At 31.5% G+C, this 23,453-nt stretch overlaps 1 protein-coding gene and 2 long non-coding RNA genes across 5 annotated transcripts in view; 1 reads left to right on the top strand and 2 right to left on the bottom strand.

Moving 5' to 3' along the window:
* The window catches only part of LOC145322833 (uncharacterized), a 33,085-nt gene extending 16,756 nt beyond the window's left edge, over positions 1 to 16,329 (bottom strand). The window contains exons 1-3 of the mRNA XM_080165155.1: positions 16,165 to 16,329; positions 13,776 to 13,826; positions 12,281 to 12,319 (exon numbers count right to left, since the gene is read on the bottom strand). Of these exons, the coding sequence (XP_080021281.1) occupies positions 12,281 to 12,308 (28 nt within the window). The 5' untranslated portion in view covers positions 12,309 to 12,319; positions 13,776 to 13,826; positions 16,165 to 16,329. The remainder of the gene's footprint in view (positions 1 to 12,280; positions 12,320 to 13,775; positions 13,827 to 16,164) is intronic.
* A 1,383-nt stretch (positions 16,330 to 17,712) lies between these two features.
* On the top strand, positions 17,713 to 19,665 carry LOC145322832 (uncharacterized). Of its 3 annotated transcripts, none has more exons than XR_013880822.1 (5): positions 17,713 to 17,809; positions 17,929 to 17,978; positions 18,413 to 18,521; positions 18,835 to 18,936; positions 19,520 to 19,665. It is a non-coding gene; the product is annotated as an uncharacterized LOC145322832 (long non-coding RNA). The 3 variants fall into 3 exon arrangements; XR_013880821.1 differs by having other exon boundaries at positions 19,506 to 19,665; XR_013880820.1 differs by lacking the exon at positions 19,520 to 19,665 and having other exon boundaries at positions 18,835 to 19,318.
* A 187-nt stretch (positions 19,666 to 19,852) lies between these two features.
* LOC145322831 (uncharacterized) lies at positions 19,853 to 21,710 on the bottom strand. The gene is made up of 3 exons (XR_013880819.1): positions 21,564 to 21,710; positions 20,449 to 20,586; positions 19,853 to 20,027 (listed from the first exon to the last, which is right to left on the bottom strand). It is a non-coding gene; the product is annotated as an uncharacterized LOC145322831 (long non-coding RNA).
* Between the last annotated feature and the right edge of the window lie 1,743 nt (positions 21,711 to 23,453).

Raw genomic sequence — 23,453 nt, 5'->3', positions numbered from 1 at the left:
ATGGAAGATAAAATGATTTTCATCCCTAAAGATGAAGAGTTTTAGTTGAAAAGTTTGGACACTGTTAGTCGGAACCAAATAATCAAGATTTAATGGAGTAACCAATGTTTTAAGCCGGCTAATGAGAGAGTTATGCCAAAACTTTGGGTACCCCGACTATGTACAATCCAATGTCCCGTAACTCTCTACTAAAAAACGAGTGTACAATTTAATTTCAGAGTTCTTAATTTTTTTACTTAAATTCTCAAATTAAAGACAAAATTAAAGCAAAAGTATCAACATTGCCCCCTTATATAACTTATATGGAAGGGGGAGGGTGATTGGGTATGTTAAAGTAGGGGGTCAATTACTAGGCACTAGATGACTTAAAAGGGCATGTGAGGGGGGGGGGGGGGGAGAGTACAAGTTAGTAGTTTGGGGGGGGATCAATAAAAATTCCTGACTTTTGAGAGAATATTGATTATCGAGCCTTACTTGCCTAAACGGTGAGATATTGAGATACTAGCTCCACACAATTAGAGTAACCCTACCCTATAATTTGAGAACCTTCAATTGATTTCTTTATTTAACAAAATAAGGGCCAGCAAAATTCTCATGGCATTGAACAAGTGTTTTTTGCACATTTTTTTTATTTTTGACAGATTTTCATTTAATATAAAAACAGGTGAATTTGATGTATTTTTAGGAAAATGTTATCTATCGGAAGCTTTGTCCAAAAGTTTAAGCTACTTTCGCTAGATTTCTAACAAGTATGATTTTATCCATAAACAACACAGCAAATACCATTAACAAGATTGAAACTAGTCAAACGAATACAATCAGAATAAGCAATTTTAAATTGAATAAACAATTTTTTATACAGAAATTTTAGTATCTATTATACAAAGTAGCTTGATGTCTGTCTGTCTGTCCGTCCGTCCGTCCGTCTATTAATATCTCGGTAACCACTGAACCGATTGGATTATTCTCTTCAGGGAATATGTTTTTTCTTAAATTACCTCTTGGGACAAAGCCCCTATAGGAATAAATTTTCAAGCAAGTAAAAACGTAAATTAGAGTGATGCTACGCTCCCAAAAATTGCTTTAAAGGGGTAGTAAAACTTTTTACAACATGCACGCACATTAAACTGCATTTACGAGACCTTTTTTGGGGGGTAAAACTAGATGTGTAGTTTTTAACTTTTTATAAATATGGACATTTTAAATTTTACAATTTTTTGTGTATAAAAGTTTCGACGAAATCATTTAAAGTCCATTTGTTAACAATCAGAGTATAATATAACTAAGTATCAGGGGTTGACGAACGCATTTTTTCAACAATTTTTGCCACGCTAATAGCCTCTAAGAACCTTCCAAAAGCAAGAAATATTTAGTTTCAAAATTAAATAAAACAAGTACCAAATAGAACATTTCAGAAATCTTAAACACACAAGGCCGTCCAAAAATCCGGCGTTTGACGATCCCTGGTATGCTTTTGCGAATTTGGGATAACTAATGATTATAGGTCTAATTATACAAAGTTAATGGACCCTAAGTTGCCTTTCAAATGGTCAACATTTATTTACTGATTACAATATATAATACAAGCTTTATTATGTTTAGTCCGATTTTGTGAAGAAAAAAATCCGCCAAAAATATAATTTAATTTTTGTTTCATCATGCTGAATTCATAAATACGCGTCCACTTTTAATATCATTAAACATTATGTCATAAATAGATCTGCAATTTTTCAATAAAAATTTTCTTTCCCCTTTTTTTCAATAAATCACAAGACCCTTTTTAGCCCCCTACATCAATTTAACTAGCTTCTAGTTGAAAAATACCATTTACATCGTCGTAGAGAGGGGTCATTTCCCCAGCTAATGGGAGTGATTTTGCCTAGATTAAGTGATTAGGCAAAATGTAACAAAAGGCCTTACACTGCCATCCTGTTGGAGTTGGAAGTATTAAGCTGACATGAAATTTTAATGTTTTTATCGACTAAATGACTCAATTCAATAGTAACTTTACAAAGTGTCTCAAAAATCAGCCATCTGACGCCATAAAAATGAGAAAGATGAAAGAAGCGGGAAAGAAAACCCTAAAAAATGGAGGTGGTGGATAATCCCTCATTTTTATGACGTCACATTGCTGATTTCTTGAGACAATTTGTAAAGTTACGTAAGAGACTACCTTTTTCATTTTATGAGCATTTGCATGATATTTACGTCGACGTTCTAACACAATTCTAAAGACCTTTCCCCATAATAAAACACTATCTATTTGATTACTGATGTGTTGATATAATAACAGCACCTGAGTTTAACACGGTTACCCCCCCCCCCCCCCGTCTCTTAACGCATCCAATTACCAAAATTCTATCCCCGTTTTTCCATCCATCGATTGATCGAATAAAGTCATAAGTAAATTTTTCATAAATAAATTAATTGGGTATAGTCCCTTTCTTGGGAACACCTCTTAAGGGGTGTTTCGTCGTTTTTTCACAGTAGCTATTGTAGATTAGGTTTTGTTAGATAATTGCTCCGCAAGGTTAGGCAACTGGCCCCGCCTAGAAATAGGAGAAAAACTACTGTAAAAATACGACGAAACGCACCTTAAGAGGCGTTGTCACGAAAGGAACTATACCCAATTAATTAATATCACATGATACAATTTGACACACATTTACCTTTGTTTTTAGGACATATAGACAAAAGTAGTGTAATTAATAAATCATTTATTTATTCCTCTATCCCAGCTCTTTTTAGTTTTCATGTTATTTTTTAACAAACAACAGATTTGAAAAGCCTAAAAAGATTAAGATTTTTTTTCGGGGGATTTTTGTGTCACTTTTCATCTTAGTTTTTCATCATATCTTGATTAGTTGTGAGGCTGTTTAAAACGTCGAAAAATAACGTCATACTGGCCTACCTTTGGTCAATTAAAATGTATACTGGCCTGCCATTGGTAATTTAGTATAGGCATGGCCTATCATTGGTTATTTGTAATGTATGACTTCATTTTATTTATAAACAGCTTCTAAAATGTCTTGTTTTACTTTTTTAGATTAAATTAAGAAATTAAGCCATGTCGTCCTTATTTATATATTTTTACAATACTTCTCTAAAAGTCGTAATAGTTGACAATTTAGCCGTCATTAAATTAATCCATAACGAAGTTAGGGCTATCAGTTAAAATTTCCTTAAATGTATTACAGGACACAGGAATAGGAATATTACATACGAAGAAAAACTTTTTTGCCACTATTCAAAAAATGATTATTTCAGACAAAATTTGTTGTTTTCTTAAAGGTAATAAATTGAAGCCTATAAAAGATGGAAGCTTTAGGTCATGGAGCACAGAAAACCTCTTATTGTTATGTGAAGGCAAAATAGTTTTTTCTCTACAATTTCCATATCTTTGTCCCTGGCAGGCCAATGTTGGAACTGTGTGCTCATTACTGAAACCTATTGAAATATTGTAGCTATTATTCTTTTTAACAACCCTTCCTTCCCCTTTCGCTTTACAAAGTCTTAAAAACGCCTACTTTGTCATAGGATATTGTACCAAAACGTCAAAAAATGACCACTAATAAGAAAAAATTAAAACACAAAAAAAAATTATTTTTGACAGGCAGAAAAGATGAAAGCAAAAAAATCTTCCTTAGTAATCCTACTCTCCAATTTAAATTGCAAATTTTCTAATAAATTTTCTATATTTAAGTAAATGAATCCTTGATAAATTTACCAATTTTCACTGCAAGCAGAATGCTTTTTGTAGTTCATACAAGATTATGAAATGATCAAAAGGGGCGAAGCCAAGAAAAGTGAAAACTACAAAATTGATTTGTTTAATTATTTTAAAAGATTTGTATATGTACTTTGAGTAACATAGACAGGAACTTCAATAAATTACACAATCGTTAAGAAAATATAAAATCTTTACTATGTTTTCGGATGGACATACAGACATACTAGTTATAGAGAAGCTGCGCTTCTAAAAAAGGATTTCTTACAATTTTGGTGCCATCTCTCCATGAAGTAAATATCTACAATTACAGTTTTAGGAGGTCAGCTGCTCAATAACTTGAATTTGTATGTACATTTCCACTTTTTTATTAGTTCTTCAAGTTTTGAATAATTAAAATACGAAAGCTTTTTGTTTAACGTTAGCCTTTTATTAAAAATAATATTCTTTAATTGTTACAAACTATTTGGCGATAATTTGAAAGGCGAAATAGATGTTTTTATGTATTAAGTATCCTTGGATTGTGCATATCCTTGTTGTAAAAGACAGAGAAAAATCTGTTTAACTAGTAAGCGATACTTTTCAAATAGAACTAACTACATACTTAGTGAGATGGCAAGCATTTTCCAGTATGGATTCGAAACCGATTAATATCCACTGGATAAGAAACGGTTCTCAGCCATACTGTAAAAGCATGTATAGCATCGTATTATAGATAATTTTTCATGAAAATTGTTATAAAAAATTTAAGTTTCGTCAACCCCTTGGAGCGAACAAAACTGGTTTTCATCCTATTATTTTTACCTTCCATATCTGTCTATAATACGATGCTATAAATAACTTTACTTTTAATCAAGAAAGGCAGAGAAAAAGTTACATGAAAATTACAGGATACATTGAAGCTTTTAAATTGGTTAAGATATCAAAAGAAACTCAATGTAAAACTAGGATATTTACGTCCGAAAATAGAGCTTTATGACAGTTGACAGACGTAAATGACTTAGTGTAGCTGCTGTACTATAATTTTTACTTATGTTTCTGAGTGCAATATATATTGTTGAATCCCTTAAAGAGATTTCAACGAAAAATATAGGAATAGTTATTTATCGCATCGTATTATACACCTTTCCGCAGATATTAAAATGAAAAAAAAAACATGAGATAAAAACTAGTTTTGTTAGTCCATAGAGACCAAAGGCCCGTGATAAGCCTTATATTAATTGTATGATTTTAATTTTTTTTATTCGTGGAATATTGTAAGTAATAATATGCATAAGATACTTTTTATTCAATATAACTAAGAACCGGTTCTAATCCAGCGGATATTAATCGGTTGCGAAGCCATACGGGGAAAAGATTACTTCATTTGTTTTCAAATTCTTATTCAAGACAAAATCTAAGTTAGTTATATTTTTGTGATATTTTGAGTTGATTTAATTATATATCTATCACTTCTTAGACGCGCTGTAGGTAAAAAACAAAAAGGCCTGTGTATATATAATATATATTCCTAAAATAAAAACATGATTTTTATAGCCAAGCTCCTCTTTGACTTATATAACCATCTATAATAAATTTTGAACCTAATTCCTTTTTTTTGCTACGTTTCAACTAAAACTAGTTTTAAACAATACTTTTTTTATAATCTATATCGAAAGGAAACAATTTGTTCAGACTTATAAATATAATAAATAAGCAAAAAAACCTATTATGCAAAAAATTTAGATAAAAATCGGCTTTGTCGCTACTATTAACAACTATGAACAACCTTGTTGTTTTACATCGTCAGTTTTTGCTATGGGTTGAAAATTCAGAATTTTTGACAAGGAGATCCCACGTATAACATTTCTTGCCTCAAATCCATTTTTTTTTCAAACAATCCTTCTTCTATGGATCGTTGCTATGTTATTAAACGGATAATTTCATGAATATGGTTTAATTTATATTGCATTTTTTTAAAGAAAAAAGATAATATTCTCCCAAAATTTAAAACAAAAAAAAACTTTAATAATCTATGTACCTCTAAAATTTAGCTAGCAAGCATATAAAAGTTTTTTTTTTCCTCAGCGCATCTTTAACTAAAAAACATTTGAAGAATTGTCCTAAATATTTTAAACCTTTCATAGAAAAACGCTTTTTAAAAAATTTCGAAATTCAAGACAAAAGTACAAGATTTATATTGGCAATATTACCAATATTTGGAATATTTTTGCTGTTATTTTGAGAATGTTAGAAAAAAATAATTTTGACATGCCACAATTATATCTGAGGGGTGAAATGTATAATTTTACCACCTCTAAAAAAATGTTCACATTTCGTCATGATTGTCATCGTATTACAGCAGTTTTTTTTCTTCAAAAGATGCTACTCTATGACTCAGTTATAGAAGTGCATGATTTTTTATAAAAAAGATCTTGAAATTTTAAAAATTATCAATTTTGAGATAAATATTTAGAATTTTCTGTTTCCATTTTAAATTTGTCTTTTTTCTAAACCTTTTTCCCACTTGTTTTATCCTTTTAATAAAGTAACAGGTTGTCTGTGTGTTTGTGTGTATGTTTGTACCGAAGGAACTCGCTAACCGCTGAACCGATCGGGTTCTCCTTAACATGGCAGCTTCTCATAGGTCCCGGGAAGGTTTATAAATATTATAGGGGAGGGTAACACCACCCTTCCAAGAGAAATCACAAAAAATCTAATTCTTTTTTACTTCAACGCAACATAGAAAAAATCAATAGAGCCACTAGAGGCCTCTAGGGGCGTAGCCGCTAGTTAGTTATAAATTAGCTTAACATAATTATCTATAATTAACATTTATACCTAAAAGCTTTGCCCCGCCCCTAAACCCCTTTTTTTAAAAGAAAGAAACAACACAAAAAGGAATTTTTCCGCATATTTTAGGTGACAAGTGCTGTGTGTGTTCCTGTGTGTGTGTGTGTGGGTGCCTTTTTTTGTGTGGGTCTGTGTATATGTGTGACACAAATGTATAATTCTAGCCCTTCCCCACACAAAAAATTCTATATAAAAGAGTTAAAAATACAAGAGCATCTTAAAAATTCACTGGTTGAGAAAATCCAAGATCTTATGGATAAGACAACAGATATAATGATAAACAAAATCACCCTATATGAAGATTAAAACTAGTGGTAGAAAAGTTTAGCCACTAAGTTCTAAGTCAATCAATGCAATGTAAATTCAATAAAAATACCCGAAGTTTTTGAGTTTTATTAAGTGTTATAAAACTTTGAGTACCATTGTAAACCACTTGATTTTATATATAAGTAAAACTATGCATAAGTTTAACTATAAACTTTATGATCTCCGTACTTTCATATTTCCACGATAAACAAAAAAGATAAAATAAAAATATTCTTTTGATAACTCCAACTAATTTAATGATACCCTTTCTTAAAAACCTCTTGGTCATACATAAATACAAAGAAATAGAGTTTGACACCATTTATATTATTTTGAGTATATTACTCTTTTATTCTAAACGGACAGACAGACGGACATTGCCTTACTATGGCTACTAAAAATTTCCTATAAAGTGTGAGAATGTTATAATGATTAGATAAAAAATAGTTGTAAAGTCACACCAAGATGTTATCGATAATATTTTTAATGTTATGCCGCTCTGTATTATCTATCTATCTATAAGCTCTATATTATATATCTATCTATGTATGAGATACACGTTATATAAAACGCCTCGAGTATCTTAAATCATGCAGTAAGATGCATCAACTTTTTTTATCCATAAAGACTTGATTTTAAATTTTTTAATTTTAGAGAAAATGGCCTAAAACCAGACGTTCTTAAAAAGAAAACTTAACTAAAAGTTGTGTAAATGACATTTACTAGATCCTAAGTAACAAAAACCGAAGTAAATGTAAAGAAAATTTAAGTATGATCTAGAAAGAAAAAAAATATCCCAAAAATAGTTTTAAGAACCGAACCGGGGTCCTGCCTTGCTTTGGTTTTGGCTGTCAGTCATTTGAGGCAAATGATCCCTTGGTTATCCAACCCAAATATTTTTACATGTTTAAATGTTAAAAGTAAAACAATATCCTATTTGTTTCAATTTTGAAGCTTTACCCCTCCCCCCCACCCCCCTCCTATTTTAGGCCAGTAAAAAATGATAATAAATGGTTTTGGTTAATCTAATGGTCCAATAAAACAAACTCTTTGAGTAAAGGAGTTCATTTTGGTCCAAATAAAAATATGGGAAATTGTCCATAATTTTAGATGTTTAATGTTATGTATGCCCGTTACAACTAGAGCGTTATAAATTCTATTTCATATGTTTTCTTCTATTTTTATATTTTATATATTACCATTAATATACAAGATTTATTTAATTTGAATAAAATCTGATTTTTAAACTTTTCTTAAAATTGAAAATAACAGTATCATTTGATATTCAGACATTTTTTTTGATTTTGACTGGTAGAAAAGCTAGAGGACAAACAAATGTAATTAAAGGGTAAACTTTAATGAATTAACAATGCTTTCTTTACAAGAAAACTTTAAATAACATAAAAAAAGTTAAATATAAGAAAATATACACTACACCCCACTCATTAATTCAGTGTTTACATCGTTTAAAGCCTTTTTTAAAAGGCCTGGTTAAATTTCATAAAAAACCACAAAAAATACGGTAAATGTAAAGTAAAAGTAGTTAAATAAAAAATCGTGCAAATTAAACTGTTGCTGCGCTACTAGATGAAACTAAGTGTTGATGTCTTGATCAAATTTGCGAAATATCGTGTCTACAATTTTATCAACAATTTGTAAGTTGCAAAATTTTATTTGCTGATAATAGTAATTTACGATTTTTGCAACTTTTTAGGCTAAAAATATTTCTACTATTTATTTTAAGAAGGGATAGTTTTTATTTTAAAAAACTATTGTCTTTTTGGATATAAAAAAATATATATTAGATTTTTGTAGAAGCAGCTTATATTGCCTAATAAAAGCATACAATACAAATGACCAATGGTAGGCCAGTATACATTTGAACCATTGATCAATTACAATGTATCATTTGTATTGTATAGAGTCATTTTTTATTAGGCACTATAAGCTGCTTAATTTTTTAAAGGTTTATCAGGCAGCAATTTAGAGGTAAAATATTTTTCTTCAGCTGAACTATCCCATCAATGGGTGAAACCATTGAATGTTATCCAAACAAAAATCAGTGGCAATACAAAAAAATGTAGAAAAGTAAAATTACTTATGGCACCTGTCCCCTCCAATTTAAAAATTTTCTAAAATAGGATTAGTTCAATTCAGCATAAGGCATATGTTTACTTTAAACCAGCTTTAAAAAAAAGGAATATCAATTTTCTGGCGTTTTTGGGTAGTCAAATAGAAAAAACCAAGGACAGTTAAATGCTGTATCAATACTACAATTAATAAATTAAGATGTAACAGACATAATCAAGTTTTTTATGTACTCTAAAAATTCCCAGCAAAAAAATGGCTACCCAAAAAATCAGTTTTGGAATGATGTTATTATTAGATGATAATTGTATGATATTAAAAAATGTGCAAGGGCCCCTAGGCCCAGTATGGACTACTAGGTCGCTGTAATGAGTAACTTTATCGGTTGAGGGGAGGTGCTTAAAAAAAAAAACAATTTTGGTTGTAGACATAATGTTATTCTTTAGAATATGGTTCTATAAAAAGAATACTTAATGTCTATAACTTATATAAAAACACTTTTACTTAAATCTGTAATTTTTAAAATTATCTTTAGTTTTAAGCACCTTTTTTCTCTTCTCTTTTTTTGCTCTCTTCTTTCTTCCCCGTATCTCCTTCTTATAATGTCGCCTATGTTAGAATGCCTTCAGCGATTCAATGTCAAAAATAGATTGACACTTGAGCTATCATACGACAACCAAAAGGTCCACGATTCAATATTGTCACACACACATACATACACACACACACACACACAATTTTGCTAAATTGTAAAGAAAATAAGATAATATATATTGCATAAAAAAAAAACAATGTATACTACCCAAAAAATAGTAATACGAAGTAGTCAGACTGTCTATCTGATCAGTTGTGCTTTTAAGGAAATATACCTACTGGTCCTTTGGTGGTTTTAAACTATATTACAATACCCTAGAGGCTAGTAGCAAAGCCTCTAGTAATAATAAATCATTATTCAATAACAAATCATTTTATTGGCATATGAGAAAAACAAATTTAAGAATACAAAAGATATTTGTCTTGTATTTGATTAAATCAAAGCCAATTTTAATTTGAGGCAACCCTTTACAATAGAAGTGCTTCTCTCTTACAATAACATTCATGTTGAGGGGGAGGGGGAGATTTGTCATTTGATTGAATACAGGGTCATCTAATAGTTCAATTTGCTCAAAATCACCCTGTACCTTCATCTACCAGAAGAAAACTGTAAGAATTATTTTTCATATTTGAAAGTTTTATTGAAGCGGATTTTAGTGCCTAACAAAAAATGGAGTCGTAAAATGACATATGACCAATGATAGGCCAGTAAACATTTTGTCATTGGTCAATTACAGTGTATACTGGCTTATCATTGGTCATATGTATTGTATAACGTATTTTTTTGGGGGCACGATAAGCTGCTTTTTTTATTTCTAAGAGACATACCAAAAAAATCTTTCTATAATAAGAAATTCAATAAGTAAACTTAAAGCTAAAACATTCTACATTATTTACAGTGTTCATCATATATATATATATATATCAGAAATTGAGGGGTGGGGGAGTTTGCAAGACTTTTTCGGTGGGTGAGGGGGGGTGGTATTGTCATAGGTGAGGTCAACACATTGGAATTGAACCGATTCTGAAAATATTTCCACTTCAATGAATATTCAGAATACGCTATTTAGGCACCATTCAAAAATCATACCCTCCCCTCGCCCCCATACCCAACTTACTTTTCAATACATTTGACCTCCTCCCCGCTCTTAAACCATTTTTGAGAGCGTAGCTACTCTACAGTTATGTTCTAAACTTGTTGGTTTGTCACTTGTTTTTTTTATATATAATGAAAAAGAACAGACAGTTTTTGGGGGAGGACGAGGGAAAATTGAATCTTATTAGTCAAAGGGGTATATGAACGCCCTAACCCGACATCGTTAATATTTTAAAATAACCAATGAAGTAAAGGCTTATATAATGATTTCATAAATTTTATGACCCAAAAAGCACAAAATAATAATATATTTTTTAATATAGGATATTAAATGAAATATTTTTGCATTTACCTATGTAAATCATTATCCTTGTTTCCTTTGACAAAAAGCCTATTTTTCATCGCACCCAAAATCAATTCGCAAATTTAGATTGATTTTTTTATCACAGATTTCTTAAAATTGATTTTAAAATTTACAAAAGTACACTTTTTGAGAAGAACAAATAAAATACATTTTTAGATTTAATAATTAGAATTCTAGAATTAAAACCACATGTTATCTTGAAACAAATATTTTGAGTGAAATAAAATGTTAGTTTTTCATTCCCATGTTAATCAAAAATATTAATATTAACGTGGTCCACAAAAAGCAAGATATTTTTTAGATTGATTTGTTTAATTTAATGTTAGTTCAACCCTGTTTGATCTATTTTTCCTTTTATATCAGTCATTTTTATTATCACACATTTTTTTATAAAAAACGCGGGAAAAAAAGAGCCACACTTGACTAAAATTATTTGATTTTCTCACATAACCTAACCTAGCCCCCCCCCCCCCCATCATGGCCTTCTTAACACATACCAACAGTTTTACATAACTAGAATTTCTTAGGGGGTGTCCAGACATTAACGCAGAATATTCAATCAATAATAACAGTAATGAAGAGAATATTTTAACAATAAAATTATATATAGAGAGATACTCTGGCTTCATAAATAGAAATTTACTGATAAACGATGATTATTCCTTTTAAAAACCATCTAAAAGTTCCTTTTTCTTTATGATAATTTTTACTATACATTGTACTTCTAGATCTCATAATTCTTTTATTTCAACGACAAAAATATTTCGTTTACTTACTTTCAGTCTGGCAAACGTAAAACATAATAATACACTAACATACAGAAATAATGAATTATGTACTAATAATGACTTTTTTAGAAAATTAGCTGTATTGCATTACTTCCCTCTGATAAAATGTGTGAAATTTTTCATACATAAAAATAGATATGACTCACATAAAGTTTTATAAAAATTATCAATTATCAGATTAAAAATTAAATTTGATACGATTACATATTTCTACAAGTGACGCAAACCGTTAATTTTTTAATTTCAATTAGAGGGGTTACTATTTTGTTAAATCTAATTAATTTTTTTGTTACCAAATTATATTTGAATCAAAATATAATTTTAAAATCCAGGAGTATAGAATTTCTATTTAGGTATTGTACGTTTCTGTCACTCCAGTTTTTTTCTTTTATTTAAATTTATATACAATTGTTAAGAAACAGGGATATACACTTCCACAAGACAATACAAATTTGCATCATGTTTGTGTAAAAAAAATTACTCACCAGCAATTTGTTGTGTCATGATGGTCATTGCAGATAATTCTAAAAAAATTGAAAATTTAGAAAAAATACATATTCATTTACTAGTAACTATGTCCCTAGCATCTAGGGGTTCTGTATTCGATGATTTTAAAAGTATCCCAAGACCTAAATATTAAACTAAAAGACCTATGGGCAGCTTTCCTTAATAGGAGAACCTAATCGGTTTAATGGTCATTGAAATCTTAAGCTTCAGCCAAAAAAAACTTACTACTTTATATAATAGGTCATTATGCTATATAAATCTTTCAGAATTAATAAGAAAGGAAAGGGAAATGGAAGCAATGAGTAAATTATATGTATACAACCCATTTTTTTTGCAAAAAAAAAAGAAATCTAAAAAACCCTAAAAGGAAGAGGGGGGAGGAGCATAAGGGGTTGAATCCTACTGTTTTATTACTTTGCAATTATTTAAATGTGATCCTATTTAACCCCTTTTTACGTTTTACAGTTTTTTTTCAGATTCCCCTCCCATTTTTTTTTTGGGGGGGGGGGAGAAAATTGACCCAGTCCCCAACCCCCCTGTTACACACGTATTTTAGGGTTGGGCCCCGCCCCCTTCCTGTCCCATGAATTTGAATAAAAGTTTTTTGTGGTATATGGAAATGAACCAATTTCATATTAAGGAGAAAAATGTTGCTCTACTTCCTTTCCGGATATATAAAAACTTTAAACTCTTTAGATATGCAAAAAAATACATTAGGTCAAATTATTTTTACAGTAATATTTCGTCTGAAGGGTAATTTTTTGTCTTGAAATTATAAAATACTTAAAGGAACTGTATTTTTAATTTGATTGAAAAACCATAATGTTTTTTATAGATATATTAGTCCTTGTAATTTCAACGAAAAGTGGGCTTTCGTCATGGCTTATTTTGCATAGTAAAGGTTTTGCCAAAATAAAGAGGGCTAACTGCGCAAAAGAATGCCAATTTGACCAACTGTACTTTACTATTATGTTAATTAACTACCCCTGTCTGGGATTTAGGGAAAAGTAATGCAAAAGTAACCTTTTTTTCAATTTTAAATTGTTAATATTTTTATTTGATCTATAATTCAAAGTCAAAATCTGCATTGAAATATGTAAGAAGGGAGATTTATTTTTTCCAAGAACTTATTCCTTTATCCCGTGCCCCTAGAGACATTTGAATAAATACAATACCAATTTAAAACTTCACTTTTTAGGTTTCAGTAAATCTAACATGGTTTTAAATTTGTTCCAGTATGCCTTCGAATCCGATTAATTTCTACTGGTTTAGAACCGGTTCTCAGCCATACTGAAAACTCAGGCATGGCATTGCATGGTATTACAGACGATTTTCCACGAATAATAAAATAATATCTTAAATCAATAAGTATAAACGGGCCTTCAGAACCTCGGAGCTTAGAACTGGTTTTTATCTTTTCATATCCGCGAAAAGTTGTCTCTAATAAAATACGATAAATAACTAATATTTTACCTGTTTCTCTGAGGTAGGAAGAGTTGAACTTCGTTTAGGTCAGGCGTTATTCTGAAACATAATCAAATTAATGCCTGATAATAAAAAATAAAGACAATAAGATTTTTCACAATTTTTAGAAGATTTTTTCTTTCAAATTTGGAAGATTTTAAAAATATATTGAATTTGTAATTTTTAAGGCTATATGAATCGAATGAACTAATTGTAAAGCGAGGTCTATGAACTGAACTACATATAGTGCAAATATAAAAATATAAAATCCTTTCTATTCATAAAGATACAACAAGAAAATCATATGACATAGCAGCGAAGATTAGTTATTTTGTTATTAAAATTGTTGTAAAATAATTTCTATGTCTTATTAGGAAAATAAGCAACATATACGTCGATAATTTTACATCTTACTGGTCTATCATTGGTCAATTGAAATGTATACTGTCCTGATATTGGATATTTAGTCTGTGTATTGGTCATTTGTACTGTATGACGTCATAAAGACCTTCATATTTCTTATTTAAATACAGGATTTAAACAAAGATATTTACAAAGATAAACAAATTCTAGAGTAACTTTGCTCTTTTATTTAATATAGAACGTGTGTGTGTGTATGTGTGTGTGTGTGCGTACAATTCCCAATACCTATTTTGCCATTGAAAATATATTCCATATAAAAATGTACGCCTGTATTCATCAATGTACTTGTTGCGGGTGCCTCAAACTTTTAATTTCTGTCGCTATACGCGCCAATTGAATAATAATTACTATGAACTAATAATATCGATATGGAGCTTTAATTTAATTTTTTTTTTGGAGCGGGGGTTTCTTCTGAAACCCACATGAAATAGCTTTGTGTACAATTTGGGTAAATTTCAACATCTAAAAAATAAAATGAGGGTTTAACCCCACCATACAAATTTAATGGGGTTGAAGGACGTAATCCCTAAATAATAATAACGAAGAAAAAAGTTTGGCGACCAAACAATTTTTCCATGTGAAATTTCTCTTTATCTTGTCAAAAAAATATGAATTTTCAGAACTATTGATTTAAGTGACCTTAATATTTTGAGGCTCCCTAATGGTAAAAAATTGGCCTAAATACGCCTAGGCTATGTGTATATATGTATATGTGTCCCCAATAATACATTTCACTAAAGCAGATGCAATTTCAATATATTTTTCAGACGGAAATTTTTTGTTAAAAAATATTCTGAATTAAAGAAAAAACATATTATAAACTTTAAGATTATAACATAAATTGATCCAAGACCATTCCTGGATTTTTGAAGTTTAAAAAATCCAGGAATTGAAATTAAAAAAATATTCCAAAAGTTTCTACGCATTGAATGGATTAATAAAGCCTCGCATTCAAATGTTACACCAAAATCTGGGGCGGGGGGGGGGGACACCGACCCCTCCCCTGGGGCTTAAAAAATGGTTGATCAGGTTCTTTTTGTGGATATCTACCACATAGCATACATGAATTTGGTTGACATTAGTCGACTGAACAGTAGAAAAAGTGGCACATTTAAACATACTTTTTTTTTACAAAAATACAGTTTATCATTAATGTTATATAGTTTAGTTGGTTCAGAAGTGTCATAACTGTTACCCAATATTTCTTAGCCAAATAAGGGGTAATTTTGAATACCGTAATTAAGACAAAATAAAACATCGTTCATTATTTTTCCCCATAAGATCTTTAGATTAATTATACTTTTGTCGACGTATTAACAGATATGCAATTCAGCTTGAAAGCAAAAGGGGGCACCTTAATTTAAGTAACTACGGCCTTATGTGAGTTTCATAACCCTTGGGAACGAGAACAATAAAGTTTTAACATACAAATATGTAGTGCAAGAATTGACATGAATTTTTGGTATCATATTAATTCTAATACAGTTAAAAATTCACATAACATGTCGAATGGTTATTCTAAAATCTACCTTTAATAGGATCATATTATACACAAAGGTATACTGGACATAAATTAGTTAATCCTTCTGCTGTGAGAAATAAAGGATTATTATAACTTTATAATGGGCGGAGATTTATCCTTAATTTAGGGCGGGTTTGTTTATTCTAAGAAATGTGTTATACTCCACCCCTTTCCCACTCTCCCGTAACTCCGCCCACTTCCTTCATTTACCTAGCTTAAGCTGACCGATTAACCTTTGCCTCTAAGGAATAGGGAATAATTTATATTGTACTTCTGGTACATAACCATAAAGATATGTTTACATATATGAGAGAAGAACCAATTAGGTATACCTATCTTGCACATATTACAAAAATATAAGGATATACGTGAATGTTAAATAATACTTTTATCGTTAACATTTAATTACGTAATAATTAAGAAATCAACGAGAAATAATAACTATTAAATTACCTTTATAACAAATTCTCTAAAGTGTATTCAAATTATATAATAATTGTCCAAAAATGATCACTATGTATAATTGTTACTTATAAATAAAATAATTAACGTAACTTTTTAATCAATAATGTCTTTTCTACAATTTACGTGTTATTTTCCTGGTCTCCAAAATTCAACTGTTGCTTTTTGTGAATTTTTCTGAAAAAATATTTTTTCGGATGAGCGCAACGCCTAACCCGAAACACCCCACCCCCCATACCCATTGGTACCCCTTTCCCTTAATGCACAGGAGGCGACGCATTTTGGGTTTGGAGTAAGAAGGGTATTTTGTGGATAATAGGGGTGACTTTGTAAGGGGGAAAATAGCCTAAAAACACCGGAGCCTGACCAAAATTAGGGTAGGGGGTGGGGAAATAGAAGAAAATTTTGGGGGGGAAGCGGGGGGAACTTCGGAGATTTGACCATGTGTGCAAGTGGGGGAGGGACATAAGAGGGATGGGGTAAAAATGTTAGAAAGGCTGGAGGGGGTGGGGATTTTTGGTTCCCTAGATATAATAATACATATGTAAGGAGGTATGGGAAAGGGGTTGGAAAAATGTGACTAGGGGTGGGAATAGGGGGGCAGTACCATACTCCTCAACAGGTCCCATAATCTCTCCGCTCACACACATTGACATCCAGATTTTGGAAAACTTTTACCAATTTTTGACAACGTTGTTTTGAGCATTATATTCATGCCTTGAAAATTTTAGCTTTTCAAAAAAGAATACATTTACTGAAAAAATGTTCTTCTGGTCTAAAATATCAAGATGTTTATAGCTGTTTATTAGCCTGTCCCGGATTTGAAAAATTTTGTTAAAATTTTTGCCCCCAGCCATAATATAGTTGATTCATGCAAAATATTGACCCATGCAAAATATTTTTTCTGTAATGCAAAAATTGCGATGGTACAAGCACTGCAAAGTTTTTAAAATTTGCAAAAAAGACTTGTTTTTAAAGCTCTTGTACCATCTCAATTTTAAAGATTTTTACAAAATTTCAATTCTAGTGTCTATATAAACCTGAAATTTACCAAAAAAAAATGGGGGCAGTCTCAATTCTAACATATAATGGAAGAAGGTGTAGCAAGTAATTTTCCAAAGTAAAATTTGCCAGATTTCATACATAAATAATGGGGTTGGGCTGGAATCGATAGATACAGATATCCGGCTGATTCATAATTCTGGATATCAAGTATTTAGGGTTATATTGACACACTAGAATTGAAATTTTGTAAAAATCTTTAAAATTGAGATGGTACAAACTTTTGAAAATCTGCAAAAAGACCGTTTTTAAAGCTTTTGTTTCATCTCAATTTTAAAGATTTTTATGAAATTTCAATTCTAGTGTGTCAATATAAACCTAAATACTTGATATCCAGAATTATAGATCTGTTTCAGGACCCACCAAGAGTCCATGGTCAATCATCTGTAAATGTACGCTGCTAAAATTTATATAACAAAATATTTAAAAAATCTATTATAAAATTAAAAATACTTCAGAAATATTAGTAATCATATAATTAAAAAATTACAAAGCAGAAAATTCGGACACTGAAACACACCAAAACAACGTCAGTTGCAATATAATCGCTGAAGCAGGAGCACATCCCTGTCGGGTGAGTGTCACATATTATTTTATTTGAAATATTAATGTTTTATAAATATGATAAGTGATTTTATTGTTTGAATTAGTTACAAATATAAAGTTAAATTAATTGTTGTTATTCCTGTTTAGGAAGATTATATACTTTTCTGTCGATACCACCAATTAGCACATATTCAGAGGTAATATATTATTATTGTAAGTCTATGTATTAAAAGATATACAGAAATGGTGAAATTGGCTTTTAAATACACCATAATATATCGTTTGTGTAATAGAAGTAACCTAATATAACTTTTGCTCACTAAAATGGAAAATTATTAATGTTCGTCCTACAATTTAATTAGCACAGTGTGAATAGAACAATAGAATTATTAGTGTAGACCACACATGGTAATTACAAGATTAGAGTGTACAGATAGAACATTTTTGCAGTTAACTAATAATTTTGAGCCCCTCTGGTGGAAGATATAATCCATATTTATATAGGTTATTTAGGCTGGACTGGTTGTTGCTTCCCTGGAAAGCGCAGCTAATAACATTTATTTATTAAGGACAGCTAAATCTGTGGATTGGGCTAGATTGTTTACATAATATTTACAACTATAATGTTAAGGATTATCACGGTTTGAGCACAACCAGGAAGATTGTTCACTAATGGTCTTGTTGGATCCTTCCTGGCATAAATACCTAATTCTCTAGTGGCTTTTTTGTGGCAGTTAAAGGTATGTACATAATGTACTGGATAGAAGGTTAAAATTAGTAGATTAAGGTGTCATACTAGTAAAGTTAAATAGGAAAGTCGCCTAACTTTGCCCGAAACCCAGGCTAGAGCCATTTGTACACACCAATAGAGTAAAAGTAGAGTATGTTGCTCCTCAGTTTAATCACAGAACTTGTGAAATAATAGTTGACTATGATCTGATTTGAAACTCCAATAGAATAATACTAGAGTTTAGTTGTAAGATATTAGTCATAACCCTTTGGATAGAGTACAGAATATTAAAACAGATATATTGATAGTCTTTATAATTTCAGTTTCAAGCTTGAATTGAATCACTCCCACAGAGCAAAAACTGCATCAATATATTAAATTTTAAAAATGTAATATTAGTCTGATTTATCTCTATTATATAATATGTACTCAAATATTGGCGCCACCAAAATTCGGCGCCCCACCTGGGCTTGATCTGGCGCCTAGTTAGTTTAGAATTGGCGCCTCGTTCTTTTAGCCGTAACTGGCGCCTCGTATCCTATTCCGGCGCCTTTAAACTGTTTCCGGCGCCTCCGATTATATTCCGGCGCCCTTGTTAAGCCGTAGCCGGCGCCTCGTATCCTATTCCGGCGCCTTTAAACTGTTGCCGGCGCCTCCGATTATATTCCGGCGCCCTTGTTAAGCCGTAGCCGGTGCCTCGTATACTATTCCGGCGCCTTAAACTGTTGCCGGCGCCTCTTATTATATTACGGCGCCCTTAAACTGTTGCCGGCGCCTCCTATTATAGTCCGGCGCCCTTGTTAAGCCGTAACCGGCGCCTCGTATCCTATTCCGGCGCCTCCTATTATATTCCGGCGCCTTTGTTAAGCTGTAGCCGGCGCCTCGTATTATATTCCGGCGCCCCACTGATTAAGCACCGGCGCCTAAAGCAGATCTCAAAATCGGCGCCATCTTTATTGGCTACTTACAGCTAGTATCATTGATTTATTGCTAGCACATTTGAATAAGTAAGAGCCAGCGCCCAATGGTATCAAATATATATAAATAATTTATGTTGATAATATATGTGTAATGTTTAATCTTTAATATGATATGTGCTATGATCTATGTTTAGTTTAATCATAATTTGCTGTTAATAAATTGTGTTTTATTTATATGCATGTTAATCTATTAGCCGCGACTCGCAACAAGATCAGCCGGATATCTGTATCCATCCAATCCGGCCTAACCCTATTATTTGTGTATGAAATCTGGCAATTTTTACTTTGAAAGATTACTTGCTACACCTTGCTACATAGCTACGTATGGATCTTATATTCTCCACCAGAAATTAACAATAAATTAAAAACGACAATTTATTTATAATAGCACACAATTTTATAGGTAACAAATAAATAAGACATGTAGATAAAATGGTGGTTAAAATTATAGGTATTAATTGTTTGTAGGACTCTGGATATGAATTAATTTACATGTAAGCAGTGTCTCTCTACGGTTGCATCAACTGTGTTGAATACTGAAACAATAAACTATTATAAGTCAGAGAAACCAATAGCCGGACAAATCTGGAAGGCTTATTGGTACAATTAAATAAGCTGGTTTAATCCTTTAAATACCTTTCATTGGCTTGACCCTTTAGGGTAAGGTTTACTCTTTTAGATGATTACTCTAATGTAACATAAGCTGTAGTTGTTATCAACGAATTATAGAGTTTAATGTATAGGTAAGTTAGGACGATTTTTTTAACACAAACCCATCTAGGAACCTCTTATTTGGGTTAGGGTTATCTATTCATTACATCCCTGTATGGGTAATTAGGTACTGGCTGTCTTAGGTATAGGTATAGCTTCGGGTTTATTTAGATACCTAAACTGATGAAACCCTATTCATGGAAGCTCCCCTTTACTCTATCAGTATCTATAGCTACCTTTTCTTACCTAAGAATAAGTAGAGTAAAACAGTGCACACTGCAGGGACAGCTCTGTTGGGGTGGACCAATATGAGGCTTCTTGTCTTGTCCCAGAAGTCTGATGAACAGGTCCGCCTAAGCCATACAACAGTGCATCAACGAATTTCTAGATACATAAAAAAACTATTAATTTCACTAGATACTTTTCTTTATAGGCCTGTATTTGAGAGCGCAGCTACTCAACAGATATTTAGATATTTAGTCCGCCTCTCATATAGATATATCTTAATAAAAAAAGATTAATGCTTGGCCTCTTAAGTCCTTCCTTAGAGCGCAGCTACTCAATAAAACAAGGTCCGGCTCTCTACAGACAATTCTAGATATTTAAAAAAATAATATAGTTATTTTAAGTCTTCTTTGGGGGCGCAGCCACTCTATAAATAGTTTTAATGAGGCCCGGCCTTCTACAAACAAATCTAGATTAAAATAGATTAATATACAGTTATTTTAAGTCTTCTTTGGGGGCGCAGCCACTCCATAAATAGTTTAAATGATGCCCGGCCTTCTACAAAGAAATCTAGATTAGAATAGATTAATATACAGTTATTTTAGGCCTTCTCTGGGGGCGCAGCCACTCTATAAATAGTTTAAATAAGGAACGGCCTTCTACAAATAAATCTAGATTAGAATAGATTAATATTCAGTTATTTTAGGCCTTCTTTGGGGGCGCAGCCACTCTATAAATAGTTTAAATAAGGAATGGCCTTCTACAAATAAATCTAGATTAGAAAAAAATTAATATTTAGTTATTTTAGGCCTTCTTTGGGGGCGCAGCCACTCTATGAATAGTTTAAATAAGGAACGGCCTTCTACAAACAAATCTAGATTAGAAAAACATTAATATATGGTTATTTCAAGGCTTCCTTAGGGGCGCAGCCTATTGTTAGACGTTTAAGGAGCGTAGTAACTCTATAAGGGGTTTATAGCACAGCTACTCTACAGCTTGTTTAATACCGTAGCTACTCTATAAGTGAATTAAGAACGTAGGTACTGTATTAGTGAATTAAGGGATAGCTACTCTATGAGTGAATTAAGGGGCGTAGCTACTTTTTAAGTGTAAATAGATATAAATAAGATTTTTACCTCTTGTTTCAATATTCTTAGGTCTCTTACAGTGAGTCCAAACTAAATTAAATTCACTAATTAGACAGAATTGTCAATAAATCACAATACATGGATTTTAAGCATACTGCACTTAATTTCAATGGTCCTGTTTCTTTATATTAACGGCTGGGAGAATAAAATCTGTAGATTTGTGCCTAATTTAGTCAAGCTTGACTTTAGAGAAAAAATAAATTAATTTAGAGTTTTACAACAAATTCTCTAAAAAACATATATGTAATTTGCCAAAATTCATGCGTATAGTAATATTTAAACTGATTATAAAAATCACTATCTCACCTTCACTCGATCGTGGTTGGTTTAAGACTGGCAAAAATTTCTCTTGTTTGGATTCTTTTCTGGTGATTAGCTTGATAATTTGATTTTTAAACTGTTCATTATAGCTTGTAATTCTTCGTTATTTTTTAAATTTCAGTATTTTTTTATTTGTTTGTTATTATAAGATATTATTTCTTAAGGTTAATTTTTGGGATGCTGACAACTCTTGATGGGTCTTTTCACACTCCAGGGCAGGGAATTGGCAGATCCCTACTTAAAATCTTTTCATACAAATGTCCCAGCACAGTCTTGTTAATCTTTTGTAGTTCTTTCTTGTGTTCAACAGCAATGTTCCATTGTCTTTCCTTTTACATACATTTATTATTCAACATTTTACATGTTTTACAAGTAGGTATTGACTGTTAATCCTGTTGATTAACTGTTGTTCTGCTGAATTAAAATCCAGATCTTCAATCTTCATTATTATCACAATGTCTCTTACATTTCTAGTAGTTTCACGGATAACACTCTCTCCTGAGTTCTTATAGATAATTCTAACTTTGTTGGACCTTCCTTGAACAAAGTTTTCTTTGATCTTCCCATACTTAAACTTCTCGTACCTTTTCCTGGGATTCTCCTCAGAAATAAACAACACAATTTCACCAGGTTGGGGAATCTCACCTTGAACAAGTCTCTTCCCTGGAACAAATTTGTGTAAGTCATTGACAATATAGTCAAGCATATTATCAACTGTGTTTTGGACATCTTCTAATCGTGATAGTGTTGATCCTTCAATTACAACTGGAAGTTCCATAGATCGCTAATTGTTTCGTCCTAATAACAAATGATTAGGGGATATAAATGATAGTGATGATTCTGTTTCATCATCTCCATTTCTAGCAATGGGAAGGTTATTTAGTGTGTTAGCAATGCAAACACCTACAGATTCCCATTCTAAATAACTCTTTTTAGTGGATGATTCTCTGGATTTTTCAAGCATATTTCTTACTGCTCCTATTCTGTTTTCTATCTTACCCCTTTCTTGATGTGAGTGGGGTGTACTGACTTCCAAGACTATTCTCTCCTTACTCCAAAGTTGGCTCTGGAGATCTAAAACTGTTATCTCAGCTGATTTCAAAGTAAGAAATGAAGATTGACTATCACAAAATATAATCTTAGAATATCCGTGTCTACCCATATGTCTAACAAGTGATGTAATAATCATATCTGTGCTTAAACCTTCTAAGCATACAATGTTTATTGCACTTGTTAGCATACATACTAGGCATAACATATATGCCTTACCTTTCACTCTCTTTTTGATAGAGTCATGTGCAGGAAAGGGACCGCAAATATCCATTTGAATGGAGTAATACGGTGGTGCCCTTACAAGGCAAGTCTTAGATTGATTGCCTGTTGTACCCAAGTATCGTTTCTTCAGTAATATTCTACATCGTATACATGAGTTTCTGATATTCTTAATCAGTGTTCTTAGTCTTTCAACATGGACTAATCTCAGCATATAGTTAAGAAGTTGTTCAACACCAGAGTGGGGTAGTATTTCCCAATGCAGATAAATTGCTAATGCAATTA

Source organism: Acartia tonsa, chromosome 6 (assembly GCF_053477335.1).
Source record: "Acartia tonsa isolate MP-2025a chromosome 6, ASM5347733v1, whole genome shotgun sequence".
Lineage (NCBI taxonomy): Eukaryota > Metazoa > Arthropoda > Copepoda > Calanoida > Acartiidae > Acartia > Acartia tonsa.
The sequence above is the reverse complement of the archived record's forward strand: the minus strand, read 5'-3'. Positions and strand labels throughout refer to the sequence as shown.